The 23,371-nt window shown below is 34.1% G+C and overlaps 3 protein-coding genes across 3 annotated transcripts in view; 1 reads left to right on the forward strand and 2 right to left on the reverse strand.

Annotated features, from left to right (window-relative positions):
• The window catches only part of LOC125823997 (uncharacterized), a 248,179-nt gene that overhangs the window by 50,243 nt on the left and 174,565 nt on the right, over positions 1 to 23,371 (reverse strand). The gene's annotated exons all lie outside the window — the stretch shown is intronic.
• Positions 4,015 to 21,505, forward strand: LOC125823959 (serine/threonine-protein kinase CTR1). Its single transcript, XM_049503309.1, has 17 exons — positions 4,015 to 4,794; positions 12,061 to 12,362; positions 12,450 to 12,594; positions 12,843 to 12,946; positions 14,249 to 14,457; positions 16,202 to 16,319; positions 16,408 to 16,613; positions 16,752 to 16,792; positions 17,094 to 17,162; positions 17,305 to 17,405; positions 17,489 to 17,573; positions 17,647 to 17,745; positions 19,173 to 19,241; positions 19,342 to 19,473; positions 20,535 to 20,629; positions 20,708 to 20,910; positions 21,151 to 21,505. Exons 1-16 carry the CDS (start codon positions 4,177 to 4,179, stop codon positions 20,820 to 20,822), a joined length of 2,508 nt encoding a protein of 835 aa, XP_049359266.1. The 5' UTR covers positions 4,015 to 4,176; the 3' UTR covers positions 20,823 to 20,910; positions 21,151 to 21,505.
• Positions 6,330 to 23,371, reverse strand: part of LOC125823949 (uncharacterized) — an 83,002-nt gene continuing 65,960 nt past the window's right edge. Inside the window, exon 5 of the mRNA XM_049503298.1 lies at positions 6,330 to 6,340. The gene's annotated coding sequence lies outside the window, so the exon portion shown is untranslated. The remainder of the gene's footprint in view (positions 6,341 to 23,371) is intronic.

Consider the following 23,371-nt stretch of genomic DNA (forward strand, 5'->3'; position numbering starts at 1 on the left):
ATTCGTATATAAAATTAGTACGATGTTTGGTTGACAATTTAGAAATTTATGAGGGACTCTTGTTATTATTTTGTGCAGGATAGAAGGTAGAATAACTAATATATTCATGAATAACTAATCCTTATGACCTTATATAACTAATATATGTATAAAATACAATATAGGGAAAATTATATATATATACACACATTTACTTACCTTAATATCCATTTATCCCTGCCTTTTTAAAAAAATTCAAAAAAATCCCTTAATTCCCCCAATTCATAAAATATTCCGGATACATAAATATTTCATTCCTATTTTCAGCCTACACCCACATTTCCCACTCCCCATTTCACTCCTCCATTTTATCCCTAAATTCTCTCCACTTCTTAAGCAATTACAAATTTCAAATTTCATTTTGATTTTAAGAAGGTGTCTCTGTCAAGTTTATCAATTAATCTATTTTTGAATTTCAAATCTTTTTTATTTCCAATTAATGATTTCAAATTATTCAAGAGGTAGATTTCTTTCCATCACTTCAATTTTCGATTTCTTTTATTATTATTTTTTTATTTTTTCATCTTAAAAAATAAAAATAAAATTACCTCCGTCCCCTGCCCTCATTGAAATCTTATTGAACCTTTGCAATTTTAGTTAATCATATTGTCGTTGAATTTTTTTTTTGAAAAATTATTTTTCTTTTAATGTTTCTACTATTGAAAAACGTCAAAAAAAAAAGAAGAAAAAAGTTGGATCTGCCATAGCATGGCCATCACTATCAAAGATACATATTTTTAATGTATCTCATTTATTTTGAGTCTTAAATTAGCCTTTGTTAGTGTTATCATTGATCTAATACATCACTGCTACAATAACATTTGTTTTATGCAATGTATATTGTTCATATTTAAGGTATTGATACATAACTCTAATGTTGTTGAATCTTTGATTGGTGTTTATCGTGTTCAATAGAAATGTACTTGATACATAAAGTTTGTGTTATTTATCATACACACAAAAAAGAAGCTATTTTGAAACAATTACATGTATAATGTATTTTTAAAATTTTAAAATATAATATTTCTCAAACAAAATAAGATATATAAATAATAATGCATCATACACTAATTTTTTAGTTATGATACGTAAATTCAAATTTATACTAAATGTACCCAATACATAACAATTACCAAATAATGTATCGATCTCAAACTTAAAATCTTATGGGCAACACTTTCTTATTTAATGTATCTAGTAGAAATACAACGCTTCAATTTAAAATGAAAGGATCTTCATGATCTCAAACAAAATAAGATACATAAATAATAATGTGTCATGCACTAATTTTTTAGTTATGATATGTAAATTTGAATTTATACTAAATGTATCTGATACATAACAATTATCAAATAATAATGTATCGGTCTCAAACCTAAAATCTTATGGGCAACACTTTCTTATTTAATGTATCTAGCAGAAATACAACACTTTTCAATTTAAATTGAAAGGATCTTCATGATGTATCTTCTCAAAAAATTTGATAATTTTGAATCAAAATTGAAAGAATCTTCAATGAACTAGGAGAATAATTTTGAAACTCAAAATTTTTAACAAATTTGAATCAAAACGGAAAGGATCTTCAATGAACTGGAAAAGAATTTTGAATCTCAAATTTTTCGACAATCTTGAATCAAAGCGAAAGGATATTCGATGAACTTGAAGATTCACAAAACAAATCGTTTGTCCAACAACAATTCCATCACTTTTGTATTCTTCATAACTCACCTCACTTATCCAAAATTTTGACAAAAGTTTTTATGAAATAGAGAGAACGATGAACAAGAAGAAGAAATTTAATTTTTGAATTTTTTGGTTTGTTACACTGTAATATTTTGAATTCTTGACAATAATTTGGAATGGAATAACCTAATTTATGGGATCTTAATTTGATTTTCAGCTTCCCCCCCCCCCCCCCCCCCCTTAATTAGTGCAACAATGGATACTATGAGATTTTAATTTGATTTTTCAATTTTTTTTTCCCTTAATAAATGCAACAGATTGACACATAATGTATCAACAATAATGTATTCGGATCCTTAATTACGTATATCCGAAATGCCTAAAAAATATGGAATTTATGTAATTACAAAAATAATAGGGATAGAAGGTAATTCAGATTTTACACTATGGTATTTATGTAAGTTATACTAATATATATATATATATATATATAAATTCCCTCGCAAATAATTCTTACATTATTAATAGAGATACATGTATAAATCTAACAAGCTACCAAACAAACTCTTTAAGTTATAATATTATTGACGATCAATATATATCTTTTATCAAGCTTATAAACAAACAGTTCATAAGAAGAACTAATAGATTGACGATTATTTTTTTTCATCCAAAAAATATTAATTGTGATTTTTGTAGATCTATTAGTCCATACATATAATCTACAATGCTACATTTGTTAGTTCGTCTTATAAATATTGTACTATACTAAACTTTGAAGTTATATGTTCTAATATATTCGTAATAATTTTTTGACTATCAAAACAATTAACTAAGGAGAATTGCATGAAGAGTACCACTAATTATATGAAGGGAATTTCATATTGCTACGCAAAACAACTTTTTTTGGTCATTTATTTTCATTCAACACTATTCCATCTAACAACTATCCATAACCGACTATTAAAAACAATCGAGAATTATGATGGAATAAATATGACTAATTCGTTTTTAATTAAAAAACTTGAGTTTTAGACATGAAAAGCAATATTTTTTCCTTTATTGGACATCTTGATATGAATTTGAGTTAATTCACTATTAAAAATCACTAATTTCCGGCGTGAAATTAACTAATGCATGCCATGTATTCACATATTTACTTCTATTACTTTGCCACATTTTATAAATGTACATTACTAGTAATTCACTAAATCACACAAGAACAGTAAATTGAATTAATTTGATATAAATACATGTTATGAATAAGGCTTTAAGTACCATTTTTATATTAGACAATAATGCATAATATGTATTTGATTCAAACGACCCCTAATTGAATATTTTTAAATAATGCTAGTATTATAACATATTTTGGACAAAATTAGATTCATAACTTGACATTTATGAATTTAGATAGACTTCAAATCAATACTACAATAACAATTGAATTCACAACTAGTTATATTTACTAGAATTCTTATATAATATATATAAACACATACAATTCAATGAATCGTTTACAAGCTTCTATCTCTATTCTTGATTTTTTGAAGTATTAAAAATTTATTTAACTTTATCAACACATGTCTTTTACCCATCAAGAGCGTGTCAAAAAGCCAAAAAATCCTTCTCACCTCTTGTAACCGTTCCTATGAACTCAACACAAAAAGCCAACCTTTTTTCCAAATTAAGTAAGAAAGCAAAAAAACAAATAAAAAGTCCAAAATTATGAACAAACTCATTTGAATTCATCACAACAAATCAAGATCCACCGTTTCACCTACAAACAATCCCATTTGAAACTCCTCACAACAAAGACTAATCCTTCAACTTTTACATAATTCAAAACACATCCACTTGTTTCTTAAATTACACTTAGGCCCAATACGTTGTTTCAATTTACATATCAATATTTAATTAAAAAGGTGTTTGCTAAGTTTATAAACTGATCAAACTAACATAAACCGTATATATTTTTTGACATGTTTACGCATTTGATAAATACCCGATATGCTTATAAGTCAAGTGCTTACTTGCTTATAAGCTCAAATTAATCAAAAGTCACAAGTTCATCATCTCCAACTCATGATTTTTCCGCTTATAAGCATTTTTGGGTCGATCGAAAACGGAAGAAAGTGAGTAAGGCTAAATGGGTTCTAAGAGTAATTCTTGACATTACATAGGGAATAATTTGAAATATGATAAAGTAGAGGGGAGGTTAATATAATTAAGTTAAACTTGTAACTTAAAGTCGAAAATTCCAGGAATATTACGACTAAAACAAGACTTCCCCCATCTTTTTTCTCTCTCACTTCTCATTCGACAAGTACGAAGAAGAAGAAGAGAAGAGAGAAAACTTTTAGTGAGAGAAAGTCTTTGAGAGAGAGGGAGATGAACTTATAGTGTAATGAACAATTTCTAGCTAGGGTTTTGTTGAATTGATAAATTATTCAGATGGAAATGTCTACTCGACGATCGAATTATACTTTGTTGAGTCAAGTTGCCGATGATAATTACCTTCCTCCGCCACCGAAATACTCCGTCACTGGCGGTGGCGGTGGAGGAGTAGCACCGTATTATGAGTCTCATTCTGGTGAGAAGGGTAAAGGAAAAACAGGTGATAATAGAGGATTTGATTGGGATTTGAATGATCACCGTAGTAATATGATGCAAGCGCCGAATCGGATCGGTGCGGCGGCATTTCCAGGTTCGATTGGCTTGCAGAGGCAATCAAGTGGGAGTAGCTTTGGTGAGAGTTCGATCTCCGGGGAGTATTACATGCCGTCGTTGTCTAATGCGGAGGCGTCGTTTGGATATCTCAATGATGGCGGTGGCGGTGCTGAAGTGAGGATGAAGCCGTTGGAAGCTAATTTGTTCGGTGGCTCGTCTTCTAAGAGCTGGGCACAGCAGACTGAGGAGAGTTATCAGCTGCAGTTAGCTTTGGCGTTACGGCTTTCTTCGGAAGCTACCTGTGCTGATGATCCAAATTTTTTGGATCCTGTGCCTGATGAATCCGCATCCCGTGCTTCAGCTTCAGCTGCTTCGGCGGAGACCCTTTCCCATCGATTCTGGGTATGGTTGGGTTATTGTTTTGTGTTGATTTTCCTCATCGTCTATATTTTTTTTCTATGTCAATTGCCTTAATCCAATTATGAATTTAGCTGCAATAGAGGGAAATGTGTTCCTATTATGCTTAAGGTATGCGTTGAACAATTAACATTGTACTCAAAAAAACAAGAATTGGTTTAGATTACAAATCTTTGAATTAGGTCACAGTTTGATGTAGAGGAAAATGTTTGATCAACTAGGACTGTTTGGTTGGGTATATGTAGGTGACATAGACGAGTTGTAAAAAGTGGACTATAAGGTGTTATGGTAGTGTTTTGGTGATACTTCTGAGTATTAATAAAGGTTTACAATAATGTATTAGTGTGGAGAAGTGGGAAAGTGACTTCTGTCCAGAAGCAAGGGAAGTCATCTCTTTGTTTGCTGAGACACTATTTATTGGGTAAAAAACATATTTACCATGTAAGGTGATATTTTCCTGGAAAGTGTTTTCCGTCATGCCAAACACAGAATTGACAAATGGATGTGCTTCTTCAAATGTAAGTGCACTTAAATAGTTGTGATATATTTAAACTACTAGATCCTTTCAGAACTCCAAGAAAGATGAGTAGCTTCTATATTAGTACTGCATCCGGATATTTCTAGAATACTAGAATATGTCGAGACTAATGCGTCAAGTAATGTGGAGTTCAAGAACAAATTTAATGCTTTTAGTCTCTCAGAGGTTTGCGAACATCTCAAGCTACTCTGGAAGTGTTGTAGCCGATATACAACTGATGCCCATCTTTTGTTCTCCACAAAGAAATTGGAAGTTTTCTTTGTGTAAAGTCTGTATGTCAGTTCTCTTTCTCGTTATATAATGCAACATCAATGTGGAATGGGTTCTTTTCAAACCTGCAGTGTATATTTAGGGATCGTTTGGTAGAGTGTATAAGAATAATTCTAAATAAGGTGTATTAGTAATACTGATATTGGTTATGCTTGCATTAGTTATGCGGAGCTTATGCAGTGTTTAGTTTGGTGTATTAAAAACGACATGCATTGCATATTTAAAAAAAAATATTATTCCCTCTGTCCCAATTTATGAGACTTACTTTCCTTTTTAGTCAATCCCAAAAAGAATGACACATTTCTATATTAAGTAACTATTTAACTATAAAATGTCTATTTTACCCTTACTGAAATGATTTACAGCTACACAAATTTCTATCATTCATTTTGAACCACAAGTTTTAAAAGTCTTCTTTTCTTTCTTAAACTCCGTGTCGAGTCAAACTACCTCACATAAAATGAGATGGAGGGAGTATTTATTTACAAAAATACCTTTTTTTTATAACTGAGAAATCTGTCGGTGACCCGCCTCCCTTTGGACAACGAAAAGGATGTGGAAAAGATTTTGAGGGGTAATTGTGTCTTTACCCTTGCTAATGCATGCATCAAACCCCTTGACTCTGTGCAGTTGATGCGCCTACAACTTAAGCACAATTTTAGAAGGGAGATGTTTACCTGTTCTAACATGATTTCTTTACTACAGACTCATCCTTACTGGAAACTGTGATGTCGATGAACTTTCATTTATACATAGTTCAGCTAGTAAAGCACGTAGAAGTTAATAAATGTTAAGACCCTTTACTCTATGTTGCTTACACTCTTCAAAAATGTCGATGGGTGTGTGTCACATCCTCCAAAAATAGTGTATTTTCGAAGGATCCAACACGGGTGCGGCAACATTTTTGGAGAGTCCGAGGAACCTAGTTATTACTGTTTTTGAAACATTGTATAATGAATCAATGTGTATGACACAAACTACCGAGAATATTCCCTTTATCAGTCTATCATGAGATCCAGACTCGTTTTACGTACATCATGTACATATTAATGAAAAAGAATCTAAGATCCATTTTCCAACTAACACACCCTATATTCAAAAACAATATTGCAATATGGGAATTAATGCAAAATTTATGACCACTCCATAAAATTAGTTAAAAAGAGGATTAAAAAATTTCCTTGTAATCGTGTTTCAGTAAAAGGAGGTCTAGAAGTAGAATTAATTGATTTGTTTTGAGTTTGAGTTTTAATTTTAGTATGAAGTAGATCACACTATACCCGTCAAAGAAGATAAAAGGATTTTACATTACACGACTTTCACAAGGTGTTAATGGAAATCTTTTGGTTATTGATCAATAATCATGTTTTTCATTATGTGTTAATGAAAACTTTTGCTTACTAACTAAAAAGAAAACATATTTGTGGAAATGGAGAAGAATTAAAGAGTGTAGATAAAAGTTTCTCTTTTGGAGAAGTGGACAAAGGTTTGGATAAGTGAAAAAGGAAGGGCTTTTATTTTTGGATCAGATGAGTTGAAGATATCTACAAATATTATAGTGTATGAGATTGTTTGTTGTTGTATTGCATCTAACACATAAATATTCATTTTTTTGGGTGTTGATTGCCTAGGTTAGACTTGGATTAGTCCAAGTCTAATGACATACATATTTCGGGTGTTGATTACCATTCCGATCGTTTCTCTTGTTCCTAAACCTTACAATGTCGGCAGGAATGTAAGGGTGAAATGAAGTAATACAATAAAAAAATAGATTATAGAAGAAAATGGCTAGAAGATGATTCACTATTTGACGCCCTAGATAAATATGCAAAGGATCTTGATGCCGAAGGTCACAAATCACAATTTAAAACAATGTACTTTGTTTAGTAGAAAAAATTGGAAGAGCATAGTAAAAATGGAACCCATGTCCAACAACAATAACATACCCAGTGTAGTCCCACAAGGTGGGGTCTGGGGTTAGAGTATATACAAACTTTACCCATATCTCACAGAGATAGAGAGGTTGTTTCCGGAAAGACTCCCAACTCGGTAACGCATATCAAAGAACATATAAAAGAGAAAAGATATAACAAGTACTAGAGGAAACATCAAATGGCATATAGGAAAATAAATAATAACAACAAAATAGTGCAATAGTCAAACGACAAGACACAATTGGTAGTAACATAAATCGTAGAATAAGGAACTACGCCAAAAAGTTAATACTACTAGTATTAAAGGAGAAACAAACACGGGGTGCCAAATTACCACCGAGCGTAACTCGTAGGAAAGCAAGACAACAATCAACTATCTACTAACCTTCTATCCTAATCTGCGACCTCCAAATCCTCCTATTTAAGGTCATGTTCTCGCTGAGTTGAAGATGCGCCATAACTTGTCTAATTACCTCTCCCAATACTTTTTCGGCCTACCTTTACACTTCCTCGAACCCATTATTACCAACTTTCCGCACGTCCTCACTAGGCCTCTCCACATTCTCGAATCATCTCTATCTCACTTCTCATCTTGTCCACCACGGAGGCTACTCCTACCTTGTCCTGGATGTCTTCATTCCTAATTTTATCCCTTTTAGTATGTCCACATATCCACCTTAACATCCTCATTTCCGCAACCCTATCTTCTAAACATGGGATTTCTTAACTAGTTAACGCTCCGCCCACTACAACATAGTTGGCCTAACCGCCACCGGTATAACTTACCTTTAAATTTGAGTGATACCTTCTTGTCGCACATGACTCTAGAGGTGAGCCTCCATTTACTCCATCCTGCACCTATACAATGTGTGACATCATCACCAATCTCTCCATTTTCTTGGAATAAAGACCTAAGATACTTGAAACTTTCTTTCTTGGGGATGACTTGCATACCAAGCTTTACTTCCACGTTAGGCTCGTGTTCCAAGCACTAGCTTACTATTTGAATGCCTAGTTTTTATTTGGCATGAACTAAATTGAGAGTAGAACTTGTGGATTATTACATATCAATTGCGAGCATGTTGAGTTAATAGCCGTCTTTTACTGTGTGGTTAAATTAGGACAGAAGAAGACAAGAAGTGGAATATAACAATTTGTTAACTTACCTTTAAGGAAAGAGGAATGTGTAGTTTGACAAAATATTGAAGTGAGTAAAAATGTGAAATTTTCACATATCAAGTAAGAGCATGTTGAGTTTGTAGCTCCTTTTTACCCTTTGAAATTTAAGATGGATGAAAGTGGAATTATTATAAGTAGTTTGACCTCCCTTTTAAGACATTATAAGTTATGTACTAAATTGAATGCTCAGATTAGTGGGCTCTATCATAAAGATTAGAACATTCATTCTCTTTCTTCTATTCTACATTAACAGAAGTCTAGACAAAGTCCCATACAAAGAAAGAATCATTAACTATTGAAAATATAAATATTGTTTTCATCATACGAATGTCAAATATCTACTAACCATAGGCTTGATATTTGACCATGAATCTAGACAAAAATGTTGGTATATAGTAGAAGTAGTTGGTAGCGGATTCACAGGTGTCATTGCAACAAGCAAATGTAATAAAGAGGTGGAAGTTGGGACATTGATGACTTCACGTCTTACATGATAAGTTAGGGAGGGCCTTTCTACTCTATCAAAGCAAAAAGGCACGAGAGACGCTTGTAATGACTGAGAAGAACATGTCTCTACCCTTAATTAGAGATCTTGACATCGAGTTCTGGAATAGAGAAACTATTGGCAAGGAGCATTACCCCTTTAAGTAGGCCATATGTGAGGTGATTGGTATTAATCATGCCAATGGGTTTTGAATACTAGATGGTTAAGCAAAAGAAAAAACGGAGACAAAGTTCACTTTTTGATAATGTTGGTGCGCGGGCTAACTTTCTTTTACTTCGACTATTCCATCGAGTACATGTTATTTCCATTTAGCACAAGTATTGAGTAATTTTGTTTAAGGCTTAAAGACTTAGGCAGATGAGAAGAAACTACTTATCGTCCTTTGTGTCTCCTACTAGGATTTGAATCCTGATCTCCCATGTTTTTCACCCTTATTGTACTAAATTCGGTGGAGAAACTTTTTGGACATCTTTGCGGTAATGTGCCAAAACCCCTTTGGAAATATTTCCTAAATGTGGCCAAGACAGTTATTGTTACTGGGCGACAAAATGGATTTCAACTTTATTGACTGCTAAGCCTCACTTGGGTTAGAGAAGAATGTGTCATTTTGAGTGGAATAAAAAATCGATGAGCAAGTGGTAGTTGATACAATATGTATGCCTTGTTTGCTAAATTCATTAATAGTATCTATGTTATTATCAATGAAAACCGTGCTTGATAAAAAGAGTTCATTAATAGTATCTCATAAGCCGGTTTTTGTGGATATTCCTAATAAAGATCTATTTTCCAATACTAGACTCTTTTTACGGAAGTAAGAGTAGAGACGAAGGACCTAGGTATTGAATTAGAAGCCTCACAAAGGAGCTCTCGATGAGTTCAACTGGTGAAAAAATTTACCCGATTGTCTCATTCGGCTCATTTTGATACAATTTTCTATTTCTAGAAGTGTTTGATCTTTCTTGTATTTTGTATTGGAGATATGAATTGATGCATGTAAATGAAGGTGAAGAAAATGATGAGGAAAGGTGCGTTCTTGTTTCATGTAACCTTATTGGTGACCGTTCTTTACTTTTTGATATACTGCTTGTATACATGAACTTTTGCCAACATTTTGATAGAATTATTTACGTTATTTGTTGTGTCATGTGCCGTTGTTCTTAGAAACATGAGCACTAGGCATATAAGGAAGATGAAGGAATTAGCTCGTCAATTCATCATTAGAAGTTTTCTTTTCACATGTGTGTTAATGTAATTTTTTGCCAATGATATACATCTATTACTCAAGCTGATAAAATAATCACTATAATAGTAGGGTGTATGACAACGCCCAATATATTTGATTACATTGTATCTTGCTTGAGTTTCTGAGTAGTGGAGATAAATTATCTCAAGAATTGGGGAATTGTGTTTGACCTGGCCTTTGTTTTTCTTGAGAATTTGCCAAAATCAACATGGATTTTATTTTTTGATAAGGTAAAAGATTTTGTTAATAGTAACAAGGCCAACTTGGCCGTATACAAGTGGTATACCAACATAGGAGAAACCTACAAAATTTGGTTCTCTCCAAAGACACCCAGTCCTTTATACAAACCGGAACTGCATGGATGCACCAAAAGAAAACAAGGGGATCAGAGACTACTCCTTTTGATGAAAGGGATCAGAAACTACTCCTCAAATGAGCAAAGCTCATCTCCACTCCTTCAAAAGCTCTCCTATTTATTTCCTTCCAAATGACCCACATCAAAGCAAGAGGAGTAACATTCCTAACATTGTGTCTTCTTTTCCTTGCTCCACTCTTCCAGCTGAACATCAACTCCTTCACAGATCTTGGCACTACCCAAGAAACACCAAACATGTAAAGATATCCTTCCATAACCACGTAGCTAATTTGCAATGTAACAGAATATGGTCCACATCCTCATCCGCCTCCTTACAAAAGGAAACACCAGCTCATGCATACAACCTTTCATTTCCTAATATTCTCTGCCATCAAAATCACTCCTTTAGTAGCTAACCACGCAAAGAAGAACTTCTTTCTCGGCACCTTAGAAATTCAGACCAAGGCATGTGGAAAACTAACCTCTGCCCTAACCAGAAGCTTCTCAAGAAGGACTTCACTGAGAACAAATTGTTAGAACATTAGGCCATTGAAGTCCTAAATTATGAAGGTTAAGAGAAAAATAGGTTCCTCCTTCTGAGCTGTGATTCATAGACACTGTTAAATAGTCCTGCCGTCTTTGCTGTGTTGAGTGACATTTGTGTAGTTCTGATTTGTCATTGGATTAGAAATACTTTCTCCTTCAAATTGTTGATTACTTTCTTCAATGAGTCCTTGGAATTATGCTTTCAGACTTAGCGAAGATTCTATCATATTAAAGACAGGGAACTCTCCAGAAAGAGGAGTTTTCAACAGAATATAGTAATCTGGTTGTTGGAGAAGAGAGTTTTAGGTTTCTTGTACATAGGATGTGAGCATAATAAACTCTTTCTCTTCCTGCATCAGTCCCTAAAAATGGTAAAAGTATGTTGATCACTTCTTCTGTGTTGTCGTGTTTCTGTGCAAATAGGAACAACTAGATAAATAGTTTCATTGATGATTTTGAATCTTGTCATTCTCACCAGTCGAGCCAGAGCATTTATTGTTTTCTATTTTTTGGTTATTCGTTATGTTATTATTTTCTGGCTGCTTATTGATTCTATTTTTTATGTTATGTGTTTATGTTCTTATGATCTCTCTTTCTTTGATCGATTCAATCATGCTTTCCAGGCTTCCTAGTTTTTTTGCTGAAAGCCATTTTCTGCTTTGAATCGTTGTTCTGTACCAGGTAAATGGATGCTTGTCGTACTTTGACAAAGTGCCTGATGGATTTTACTTGATCCATGGGATGGATCCATATGTCTGGATTGTCTGCTCAGATCTACAAGAAAATGCCCGCGTTCCATCTATTGAATCATTGAGAGCTGTTGATCCCTCTGTAGTACCATCAGTTGAAGTGATTTTGATTGATCGGCGTACGGATCCAAGCTTGAAAGAATTGCAGAATCGGATCCATAGTCTCTCTCCTAGTTGCATCACAACAAAAGAAGTAGTTGATCAGCTTGCTAAGCTGGTCTGCAGTCATATGGGGTAAGTGCCAGAAACTTCTTACTAGGGGACTCCGTAAATTACTTTGTTTGTGTTTTCTCCTTTTTGTAATTAAGTTTTATTTTTTAGGGGCACAACCTCTGCCGGAGAAGATGAGTTGGTTCCTTTGTGGAAGGAGTGTAGTTATGACCTGAAGGATTGTCTAGGATCCACTGTGCTTCCCATTGGTAGCCTGTCTGTTGGCCTTTGTAGGCATCGAGCTTTGCTATTTAAAGTATGTTCTAGATGTGATATACTGGTTTTTAGTTTGCTGTTTTAGTCTCAAGATTTACTTACACAGGAATTTACGGATCAGCATCTGATGAATGGTGTTCTTTTAAAAAAAACTAAAGAAAAATCATGTTTTTTGCAAATTGTTGTCTTCTCTGTCAGAGTAAATGTACGTTCAATCAGGAGTTTCTTAGTTTTGGTGGTACTATGGAAGGTTGATGTGATATCATGAATTTCACATGATTGTTGCAGGTGCTAGCTGACGTCATTGATTTACCATGTCGAATTGCCAAAGGATGTAAATATTGTAACAGAGCTGATGCTTCCTCGTGTTTAGTTCGATTTGGACTTGACAGGTGCGAATCCAAATTATAAATGATCTCGGAGTATATTTTCATTTCATCTCCAAACTTGCATATTTGAGGAAAAGGGTAATGACAAGTCTACTTTCACTGACAGACACCTTTACTAAATATGTATTATTTTGTTAGCCATGTTTGTTTAAATATTTAAAGCAATGATAGATGGAAATTGATGTTCCGACTTCCCTTTTGTTTCAAAAACCATTTATATGTATTTTGTTTGTGATAATCAATTTTTCCTTCCCTACTCATATATTCCTGTGCAGATAACATGTGCAATTTATATGGACTTTGATCGTGTTGCCTAAATCTTACCTCGTATTCAGTGTATAATATGGCCAACTTCTGAATTTCTTAATCTTTCTGGTTTAAGCTTTCTTTGAAATGCATAGAGCTAGTATATGTGTAGAAACGGAACTTAATATATATTCAGGTCTGGAAGATGACAATGATGATGTTTTGAATATTTTTGTGTTGTCTTTCTGCATTCAACGCTGCAAGAGGTCTGTAAAGATCAGTCACTGTATCTAGTTCATGACCTATGTTGGTACTAACTGAAGTTTCTCCTTCGTCCTGATAGCTGCTCCTCCTAGTTCTTTTTGTTGTTGGAAAAGCCATATTTATTTTTGGTTTTTACAACATAAACTACCGCAACCTCAGTGCCAAAAAGAACGGTGGCGCTTCGAGTAAGTGGCACGCTGCATTCAATATGAATTCAGACATGGTTCTTTGAATGGTTTCTAGAGAAAAATTACACATCTAGAGACTGCATAAGAGTACTATATATAATTTTTTTTTAAATAGCTAAAATTGTTTTAAAAAAGATTACATAAAACATCGTAGTCAAAGAAAAGGTTGTTTGATTCCTCCAAATAGTAATGCTGCCATTCTTTTTGGATGAAAGGAGGAGTATATTGGAGTGGTGATGGGAGTCTTAATATTTGAAAGAACAGATCCCATTATTAAAGGAATACCTTATACACTTGTAATATAATAGATTCTAAAGTTCGTGATTGAATTGCAAAGATATGTCCTCCTTTCTTCTGCTCAGCCCTAAAATGTGGAGGAGAAGAAATTAAATGGGAAAAAGTATAAGCAATTAAAATTAGATATTGTGTAGCGAACAGCAGGATGCTATTTTTCTATGCTACTTTCAACTAGGATTTAGCCTGAAAAAAATGGTGGTTCTTGTAAAGAAATGCAAGTGTTAGTTTTTCTGTACACAGTTAGATATATGCTATTTCTTTTGATTGTTAAAGAGAACACAGTCTTGACATTTCGCTCTTCACCACACAGGGAGTACCTGGTTGATTTGATTGGGAGCCCTGGATGCTTATGCGAACCAGATTCCTCGCTCAACGGCCCATCTTCTATCTCAATCTCTTCACCATTGCGATTTCCGAGATTCAGAGAAGTTGAACCAGCAACTGATTTCAGGTCACTTGCCAAACAGTATTTCTCGGATTGTCAATCGCTTAATCTTGTGTTTGAGGATTCTTCAGCAGGTTATCCTCTAAATCCTATCTGCTTTCATGAGCAAATACATCTTTGCTGCTTGTTTTGGTTGTTTTCCGGATGTTAAGCTTGGCGTCTACGATACTGTGATGAGAGATGTTCAATTCACGCATAATTTTATAATGGCTTCAGACAGATGTTTCTCGGTTCCTAGCCAAGAAGAAATATCCTATTTCCTCATGTTAAATGTTCCTCCTTTATTTTTTTCATAAAAAAAGTTTAACCCTTTTATCTTTGGATCTGAAGGGTTATCCTTGGTTTCTCTAAACATATACTAGAAAAACTCAAATCTTATTAGTATTTATAATATAAGAATTTCCTTAAAATTTTTGGCTGTACTTATTTGTCCTATTTTTGAAGGGCATTCTTTACAACTGGTTTCATGACTTTATTCACTCCCGGGATTCCCAATTCCCATTACTAGTTGTACTTAAACAAACCTACAAGCATATTTGCTTTCTCAGAGTTCTCTCACTATTGTCCCTTCTACATGATGTCACTACTATCTGACTGTAATGAAGCTGGAACCTCACTAACCATAAAACTACTTGAACCTACGAAAAAAAAAAGTAAAATTATAATGGAGATAACAATACAGTTGTTTCTTTTCCCTCCTTCATTTTATAGGTTTTGATTTATGACGACTTAAGTTTTATTTTTCAGCAAAGTGGAAACCAAGAATCTATGGTTGTAGAAACTTATAAATATATGTCTCAAATCCCAAGGTAGTTGGGGTCAGCTATATGAAACTCACTGTCCATGTTGCTCCCTTAAAGACCAGTCTTAATTCAATTATTTGGGTTTTCTAACACTAGAAGTTCTCTACATTTTTTACTGGCAATGAAATCTACGTCGAAGGTATTCCATATTTTGAGGATACATCGTGAAATGAGTAGTTTTATGGTGGCTGCTAACTTACTAGAACCCTCCTCATTTATTGGGCTTGAGATTGGCAAAGGCGGAGCTCTTTTAGTAACTTATGAAGGGAGAAAAAGAACTGTCTTTGCTTTTAGAAAGCCAATTCGACCTCTTGTATGGTACAAGAGACCTCCAGATTAGACAAGATCCACATTTCTGAACCTTTAACACCCAGAGGTCTTCTTGGCACCTATAGTTTCATAATTTCTTCTCTTCACTAATTCTCTGGTTTACTGTGATGTTTACCAAAAGGTTTGACTCAAATCGATGAAATTAAGATGTTGAGACATTCAGATTTTTTTTTAAAAATGACTTAAACTAACAGAATATATTTCTCATTCTTTTCTAATATTACTGTATTTTATTTTCTTTCACAAACTATACTTTATAATTTACTTAGAGAAGTTGATTAATAGTTGTCTCCCTGCACTGAAGCTGGGAGCTTTTATGATCCTAGTTACTTTTTTTTTTTTTTGAAACTGGTAAATGTGTATTCTTCAGCATTGTGGACATGCTGGACACCATAAAAAATGTTAGATTAAAAAAATAAAAAAGAAGATACTTACGCTTTCTTAATAAATCTACAAAATGATCTATATCCTCTAAACCTACTTCTTTACACCAAAAGTAGAAAGATATTGTACAATTCCATTTAACTTTTCTTAGTCACTTTTAGCATGTCTATATAGTTGCCTTTCCTCTTCCCATACAAATAAGTATTATTATCTTGACAAACTAATTCCCTTGATTTTTTCTTGAATTTTATACCCAAACATGTTCTGTTTCAAGGTTCTTAATTAATATTGTTTGTCACAGGAGCTGCTGTTGATGGAGACGCAGGACAAACTGACCGAAATAACATTGAGAGAAACAGTGCTGTCACTGGTCCAAGTAACCGTGATGAAATTTCTCGGTTACCTGTGCCTGCAATTAGGTAAAACGGTCATGACGAAGACTGTCAACTTACTATTTACTAGTGTATATAGTCCTCAAAATATCTTAAGCTCAATGAACATGGACAGGGACATGGCTCCTGTGAAGTATGTCCGTCCAGTTTTGCATGGAGATACACAATTATCAGACCCAAGAGATATAGGGAATGATATGCGATTTCTTGAGAGAGGAAGTCAACTTGTTCCCGCTAAAATAAGTAGAGACATTGCCCTTGAAATAGAGGATTTTGATATTCCCTGGGAAGATCTTGTTCTGAAGGAGAGGATTGGGGCAGGTAATCCCTGCCTGCTATCTTTTGTATCCTCATTTAGTCTCGTGCTATGATTGTCTCAGTACATGTTAGTGATATTGGGATGCTAGAGTATCATAGCATCCTCTTCTCATGTACCTAACACTGTTTGTTGAATTTCAGGGTCTTTTGGTACCGTTCACCGTGCTGATTGGAATGGTTCTGTAAGATATCTCCTTTTAGTTCTGCATTCTTGATACTCGTCTTTGTTATATCAATTAACTCATTTAGCACTTCGGAGAAGCATTTATATTCAGTGTTATTTTTGTAAATTATTTGGGCGTTTATTTATTTCTATTTTGTTTTTGGCCTGATCCACTTCTCGAATAAATGTTGTTGGTTATCTGTTAATCTCTCTCTTTTGTTTCTTTTTTTTGTTTTCCTTATTTATTTCTGAATTACTCTGTCTCGTTTGGTTTTATTCCTTCATAATTACATGCTGATGGAAGTTTGCACTTACTTTAGGATGTTGCTGTAAAGATACTCATGGAACAAGAGTTCCATGCAGAGCGATTCAAGGAATTTTTGCGGGAGGTAACTCTCATCTCCCTATCTCATCAACTATTGATAACCAAACTGGATGAAAGAGAGAAAAGGGTGTATGAAAATGCCAGTTTTATTATCTATTTTCCCTAGACCAAATCCACTAATCTGACTTTCCTTTCGTTTTGTTTAGGTTGCAATTATGAAGCGGTTGCGACACCCAAATATTGTGCTTTTTATGGGTGCAGTTACTCAGCGACCAAACTTGTCCATAGTTACAGAATATTTATCAAGGTTTTATCTTGGCAAACCCTACAAATAATCGGACTTTTGATTTTTCAGTTTAGCTGACAGTGCCCATGTTGAATGTATTTCAGAGGTAGCTTATATAGACTTCTTCATAGACCTGGTGCTAGGGAGGTTTTGGATGAAAGGCGTCGGTTGTCTATGGCATATGATGTGGTATGAATACTTCCCTGCTCTGCCTCATTTTATTTTAAATCTGGGGCTCATCTCCTTATATCATCTTGTGCAGGCAAAGGGGATGAATTATCTACATAAACGCAATCCTCCCATCGTTCATAGAGATTTGAAATCTCCAAATCTTTTAGTGGACAAAAAATACACAGTGAAGGTGAGAATAATTACCTCTATGGCACATGTTAAAATTGCAATCCATCTTTTTTCTATTGATACAGTTCTTGACTTGCGCTGTCAGAGTGTGGTTTAAAGGAGAGAAAAATGGAGAGGATGTCTTAGTGTCAAAAACTTGTATATACTTATGCATAATTATTGAAGAACAAAAAGCAAGTTTGGAGGGGTAAAGCTTATGTCAGATTTCTCAGATAATGGAGAACTAACGGCGTGTAATGTTGTGGGGAGGATTAAATTATAACAGACAGCATATATCTTGAAGATTGTACATTATACTTCTGGTTTTGTAGGCACGTGCGAGTCAGAGGTTTCTTTTGTCATCCAAATGGACATTGACCATCTGGAATCGTGGTAATTCAATGTCCACGTGGCAAGGATGCTGGTATTTGTTTATCTAGCACCATGTTAATGTGCTGGACACCTATCATAATTTTTTTTTTTTATGTTCTGGATGCAGCATATTTCCAGATATTAGAACTCTATGAGGGTGAAGGTTTTTAGTATATTTTAGTTTTACTATTGAGATTAGTGTGAGATAAAGGAAACTTCTAGTCCTAGAAAAACCCTTAATTTGTGTCAACAAACAAATTATTGTGTAGTGGAGCGAAACGTGGCCCAATAGAGCAGAATGGATGTATTCTGTATTGGAATGAAATATCATCAAATGGAGCAAAATGGATATAGAGGATTCATACAGCTGACCCCCACTACTTTGGGATTGAGGGATAATAGTAGTAGTTGTTGTGTCGTATTTACGCATTTTCCTTTTCCTTATAAAAAAAAAGTAGTAGTTGTTGTGTTGTTTTTTGTTTCATTATTCATTATGTTTCATATTTGTGTCATTTCCGTCTTATCCAAAATCTCTTATTAAACCAGTTTATTTAGTTCACTAATGACTTGTATTAGATATCTTTCCTCTTACATTAGAAGCATGTATCTGGGCTGTTCCTAGTAACACAACTTGAACGAAATCTAATATCTTGATTATCTTATTTCTTTACAACATGCCTGTAGGGAAATTTCTTGTGATCTGATTGATGAGAACTGTTTTGCTGTTGTCAAGCAACAAACTAAGAAAGGGATGCATTTGATACATGTCATTGCTTAATGTCAGTAATCTTTTAGGAGGGTCTGTTTTTCATAGCGTTTTAGGTTAGCAGCACACGTAATGTAGTGTGGCCTTAGTTGTTTGTGTCTATAATGCTTATGCTGACAATACAACATAAGTTCTGCATCCAATCTGACTCTACTGCATTCTGGAACAAGTCTTAATGAAAGTTGTTTATGATAGATAATTGAGTTCTGTTATGGTGTTTATTTATGCATATTTTGTACTCTTATATTATTAAAGCCTTCTCTTTATACAAAGATGTTGAATGTCCTTGACCTGTCTGATGTCTTCGTCAGGTCTGTGATTTTGGTCTTTCTCGTTTAAAAGCGAATACATTTCTCTCATCAAAGTCTGCTGCTGGGACTGTAAGTGCTTGATTCAACATATGATTTATTTAACTTTCACTTGTCTTTGTCACTTCACGTCATCTATGAATTTTTTTTATCTGGTTCTTCTTGTGAATAGCCTGAATGGATGGCACCTGAAGTTCTTCGTGATGAACCATCAAATGAGAAATCTGATGTATACAGCTTTGGTGTTATTTTGTGGGAGCTGGCAACGTTGCAACAACCTTGGAGTAATTTGAACCCAGCACAGGTTTGTATTTCTTATCTCTATGCTCTATTGTCCTGGGGGGTGGGGGGGTGGGGGGAGGATTTTAAGGTAGACATTCTGATGTTTGTGCTAGCAATCCAGAGGGAATAACCGTGTATAGGTGAAATGACCTAAAGCTATCTATTGGAATGTGCCAATGTATTGTTGTGGGAAGGCTTTTACCAGTGAAATTAGTTACATAAGAAGTCATTTTATTCCTTGTGTCTAAAATGGCTCTTCCACGGAATACTGAACACTGTTCACTGGAAAAGCAAATGCAGGAACTTTAGTTTAAAGACTGGATACTGGGCTATGTCTGGAGCCATTCAATTTTGTGTCAGGAGTTGACTGAAGTCATTTTTGTTTCTGTTTGTGTCTGGTATGACTCATACCAGGGGATGGAGAATAATCCAATTTGCTTCAGCAATTGTCTGAAGAGTCATTTATTCCTCATTTTATATACCTCTCTTCTCCATTTGGTTTAGGGAGAGAGCTAGTCATTCATTGGGCATTGAATGGAGATGTTATAAGGATTCTTCATGCTTTGATTAGTATTCTCATATCAGCTTCTTTATAGCTACCTGCTGTCAAAGATCTTTCTCTGACTAAGATACAGTCAATTAAGAAATGTGGATAAAACGATATCAATCGCATGGAAGATATTTCTATAAGCTCTCTGTTATGATTTCAGAATTTCTGATATTTCTCTTTGATTAAAAATCAGGAAGGGCACTCAATCTTGTGTCTTGGTATCTAGGTGGTAACAACTTCATGATACCTCTGATTGAAAACATTGATTTAATTTTAGAAAGACAACTTGGATATGCTGATTATTTGCAACACTATTTGGCACTTGCATTGCATCTTGGCTATATTTTAAAATGGAACATATGCATTGCTATCTTTATTGGTACGTTCATTGTTAAGAGATGAGATAAGAGAGGGTGTTATATCGATTCTTGTGAATTCTGTATTGGTTAAATGCATCTAAACCTGTAGGTTGTAGCAGTTGTTATATCGATTCTTGTGAATTCTGTATTAGTTAAATGCATCTAAACCTGTAGGTTGTAGCAGCTGTGGGCTTTAAGGGGAAAAGACTCGACATTCCACGTGACTTGACTCCTCAAGTGGCAAGCATTATTGAGGCCTGCTGGGCCAAGTATGTTGCTATGTTCTTCGATAGTTCAGTCACATGGCTTTTGGTTTGCTTTTGATGTAACTTTTGGTAATGTTGCAGAGAACCATGGAAACGTCCCTCCTTTGCTGCAATCATGGATATGCTGAGACCACTAATTAAACCTCCTGTAACACCTCCTCAACCAGGCCGTACAGACACGCAGTTGCTTGCGTGAATGCGTGTAATAGATGTATGATTTCTGCACATATTTGGCATTCTTTGTTAATCGTCTTCTGGGAGGAACAAATCTTTGTTTACTTCAGGTTCGTGTATCCTGAAGTCTCTCTCTTCATTCTGCTAAAATTTTACATCTGTCCTGATGTGCACATATTACTCCAACTTAAGTCGGCATCACTGCAATTAGAAGTTGCAAGTGTTGGTGATTGTATAGACTTTCTGACATCAACTTGGGAGATGTGGAGAGGGTTCACCTCTTAGCTTTCTTTGCTGTTTCTTTTGATAGTATGTGAGCTTGTAACAACCTTTAATGTGTGTTTTTGCAGGCTTTTGTTCCGTACATATTAGTTCAGAATGCCCGTCTAGAGCCGTTTTTTTCTTCACAAATTCAATCTGTCATTTCTCCCAGAAGACCATTTGCAATTGACTTGTACGTTTCCTCGTGGAAATAATGTTTAGCCATATGATTTTGTTAATGCCAGCAAATAACAGTTCTTTAATTTTCTATCAAGAAAATATTTTGTATGTATAAGAATTTATAATGGGAAGTTGTCTTATAGGAATGCACAGTTTGTATCACGTCTTTGAGAGTATGTGCTATCAGATACATGTAGCTTCTTTCTCATATGTTGTGTCCTCCTGGTCCCATTAGATATCTTACAACTAGAATCCCACTTTTTTCCGATCCAGTTCCCTCCGCCAACACAAAACCCCAGTTAGATTCGGCATGCTACACTTTTTAGTTATGGGAGAACACAAGTACTCAAAGAACATAGACAAACTTATGTTCTGTTTTCTCAAGATCCCTTGTTGCTTAATAATGTGGATTACTGATTGTTAACTCAAATCTAGTGTTTTTACAATGTGGTCATGTTCTCTCCTTTGAAAAGACTCAAAGTCATCCTTGAGTTTTCACATGGAGCACTAGGGCTGTACAAAACCGAATCGAAAACTGAACCAAATCGCAAACCGAGTCAACCTGAAAAAAAAGCTCAACTAGTGGTTTGGTTTGAAAAAAAAAAACAGACTATATTTGGGTTGATTTGGTTTTAACTAAAAAAAATCAACCTGAGACCAAACCAACCCGACATTATATATTTTAAAATTTTATTTTATACATAAAAATATTTATTTTGATATAATTTTTAAATATTTCATATACTTTTTCATAGTTTTTATCTTTTAAATATTATTTCAAGTTTGAAACTTAGAATTATGAATGGGTCAATAAATATTATAGTCCACAGATATTGGTAATTATAATAAAGCTTAAATCGAAATCAAATTAATACTAATGCAAAAAGAAAATCAATTCAACACTAAGAATGACAATAATATTGAATATTTGTTCTTTAGTTTTACATTGGTTTAGACAATTAAAATACATAATTTAATTTTAATTTACTTTAATATTTAGTCATGTAACTAATACTTATTAAACTTAATTTTAGCATGATTTAATACCTTTAAATTATGATCATTTTCATTATGACTTGTTAATTTGCAATATTTGTTTTACGCGATTTCATTATTATTATTTTTGTTGGATATTTTAGTGTCATTAATCATATCCTATTGTGTTATATTTTTAAAAAACATCTTAGATAGTTGTATTTTGGTAGGACTAAAGAAATATTTGAAGTGCAAGTAAATTATATGTTTATATGAATACTTTACCGGAAAAATCCGAAACAACCCGAAAAACCAAAAAACCCAAAAAAAACCGAGGTTGAAAAACCCGAGTTTTATTGGTTTGGTTTATAAATTTAAAAATCCGACAAATGGTTTGGTTTGATATTTGAAAAATCCAAACCAACCCGGCTATGTACACCCCTATGGAGCACTAATAATCCCTCATGTTTGCAATATTGGTGCACTTTTGGTCCTCCCCTAAACTTTTGCTTATTTTTTAACATTAATTTTGATCATAATTTTATGTAAGGAATGTCCCATCGTCTTTTTATATATTTAGTAAAAATAATTACTCTATGTGAGAGAAGGTGAGAAGAAGAACATCTTGTTCTGTTCAGTATAAATATTACTGTAACTAAACTAAGAACATTTTTACATATGACATTGCAAGAAAAGAAAAATTTGTACTATTGCACGTGAAAACGTAGTGAAAACTCAAGGATGACTTTGAGTCTTAACCCAAAGATAAGGACTATTTTGGGCCTTTTCTCCACATAAGGCTCATATATGTTATGTAGGAGGGGTCTGATCTTTTTGACATGGTGAATCGAGTCATGGGTATCTAAGTTTCATGGATGACAATTTTCCACAATGTTTAAAGACTATCAAATTGTCCCACATAAGGCTCACATATGTTATGTACGAGGGGTCTGATCTTTGACATGGTGAATCGAGTTCACCATGTCATAGGTATCTAAGTTTCATGGATGACGATTTTCAACAAAATGTCTAACTAGTACAGATCTTTCCATTATTCAAGTCAATAGTGAAAGATACCCCTATAATGAATCGTGAGGAACTAAGGGTCCAGAAGATAATACTTCTCAACCGTCGTTATCCTAGATATATTATTTA

The sequence above is a fragment of the Solanum verrucosum genome, unplaced genomic scaffold (genome assembly GCF_900185275.1).
Source record: "Solanum verrucosum unplaced genomic scaffold, falcon-dt-bn FXZP01000125.1, whole genome shotgun sequence".
NCBI lineage: Eukaryota > Viridiplantae > Streptophyta > Magnoliopsida > Solanales > Solanaceae > Solanum > Solanum verrucosum.

Excerpts from the sequence above, each read along its gene's own strand:
- LOC125823959 (XM_049503309.1), top strand. The coding sequence starts at position 4,177 with ATGGAAATGTCTACTCGACGATCGAATTATACTTTGTTGAGTCAAGTT. Across the intron at positions 4,795-12,060 it reads CCCTTTCCCATCGATTCTGG|GTAAATGGATGCTTGTCGTA; the intron begins GTATGGTTGGGT and ends GTTCTGTACCAG. Across the intron at positions 16,614-16,751 it reads GAAGGAGAGGATTGGGGCAG|GGTCTTTTGGTACCGTTCAC; the intron begins GTAATCCCTGCC and ends GTTGAATTTCAG.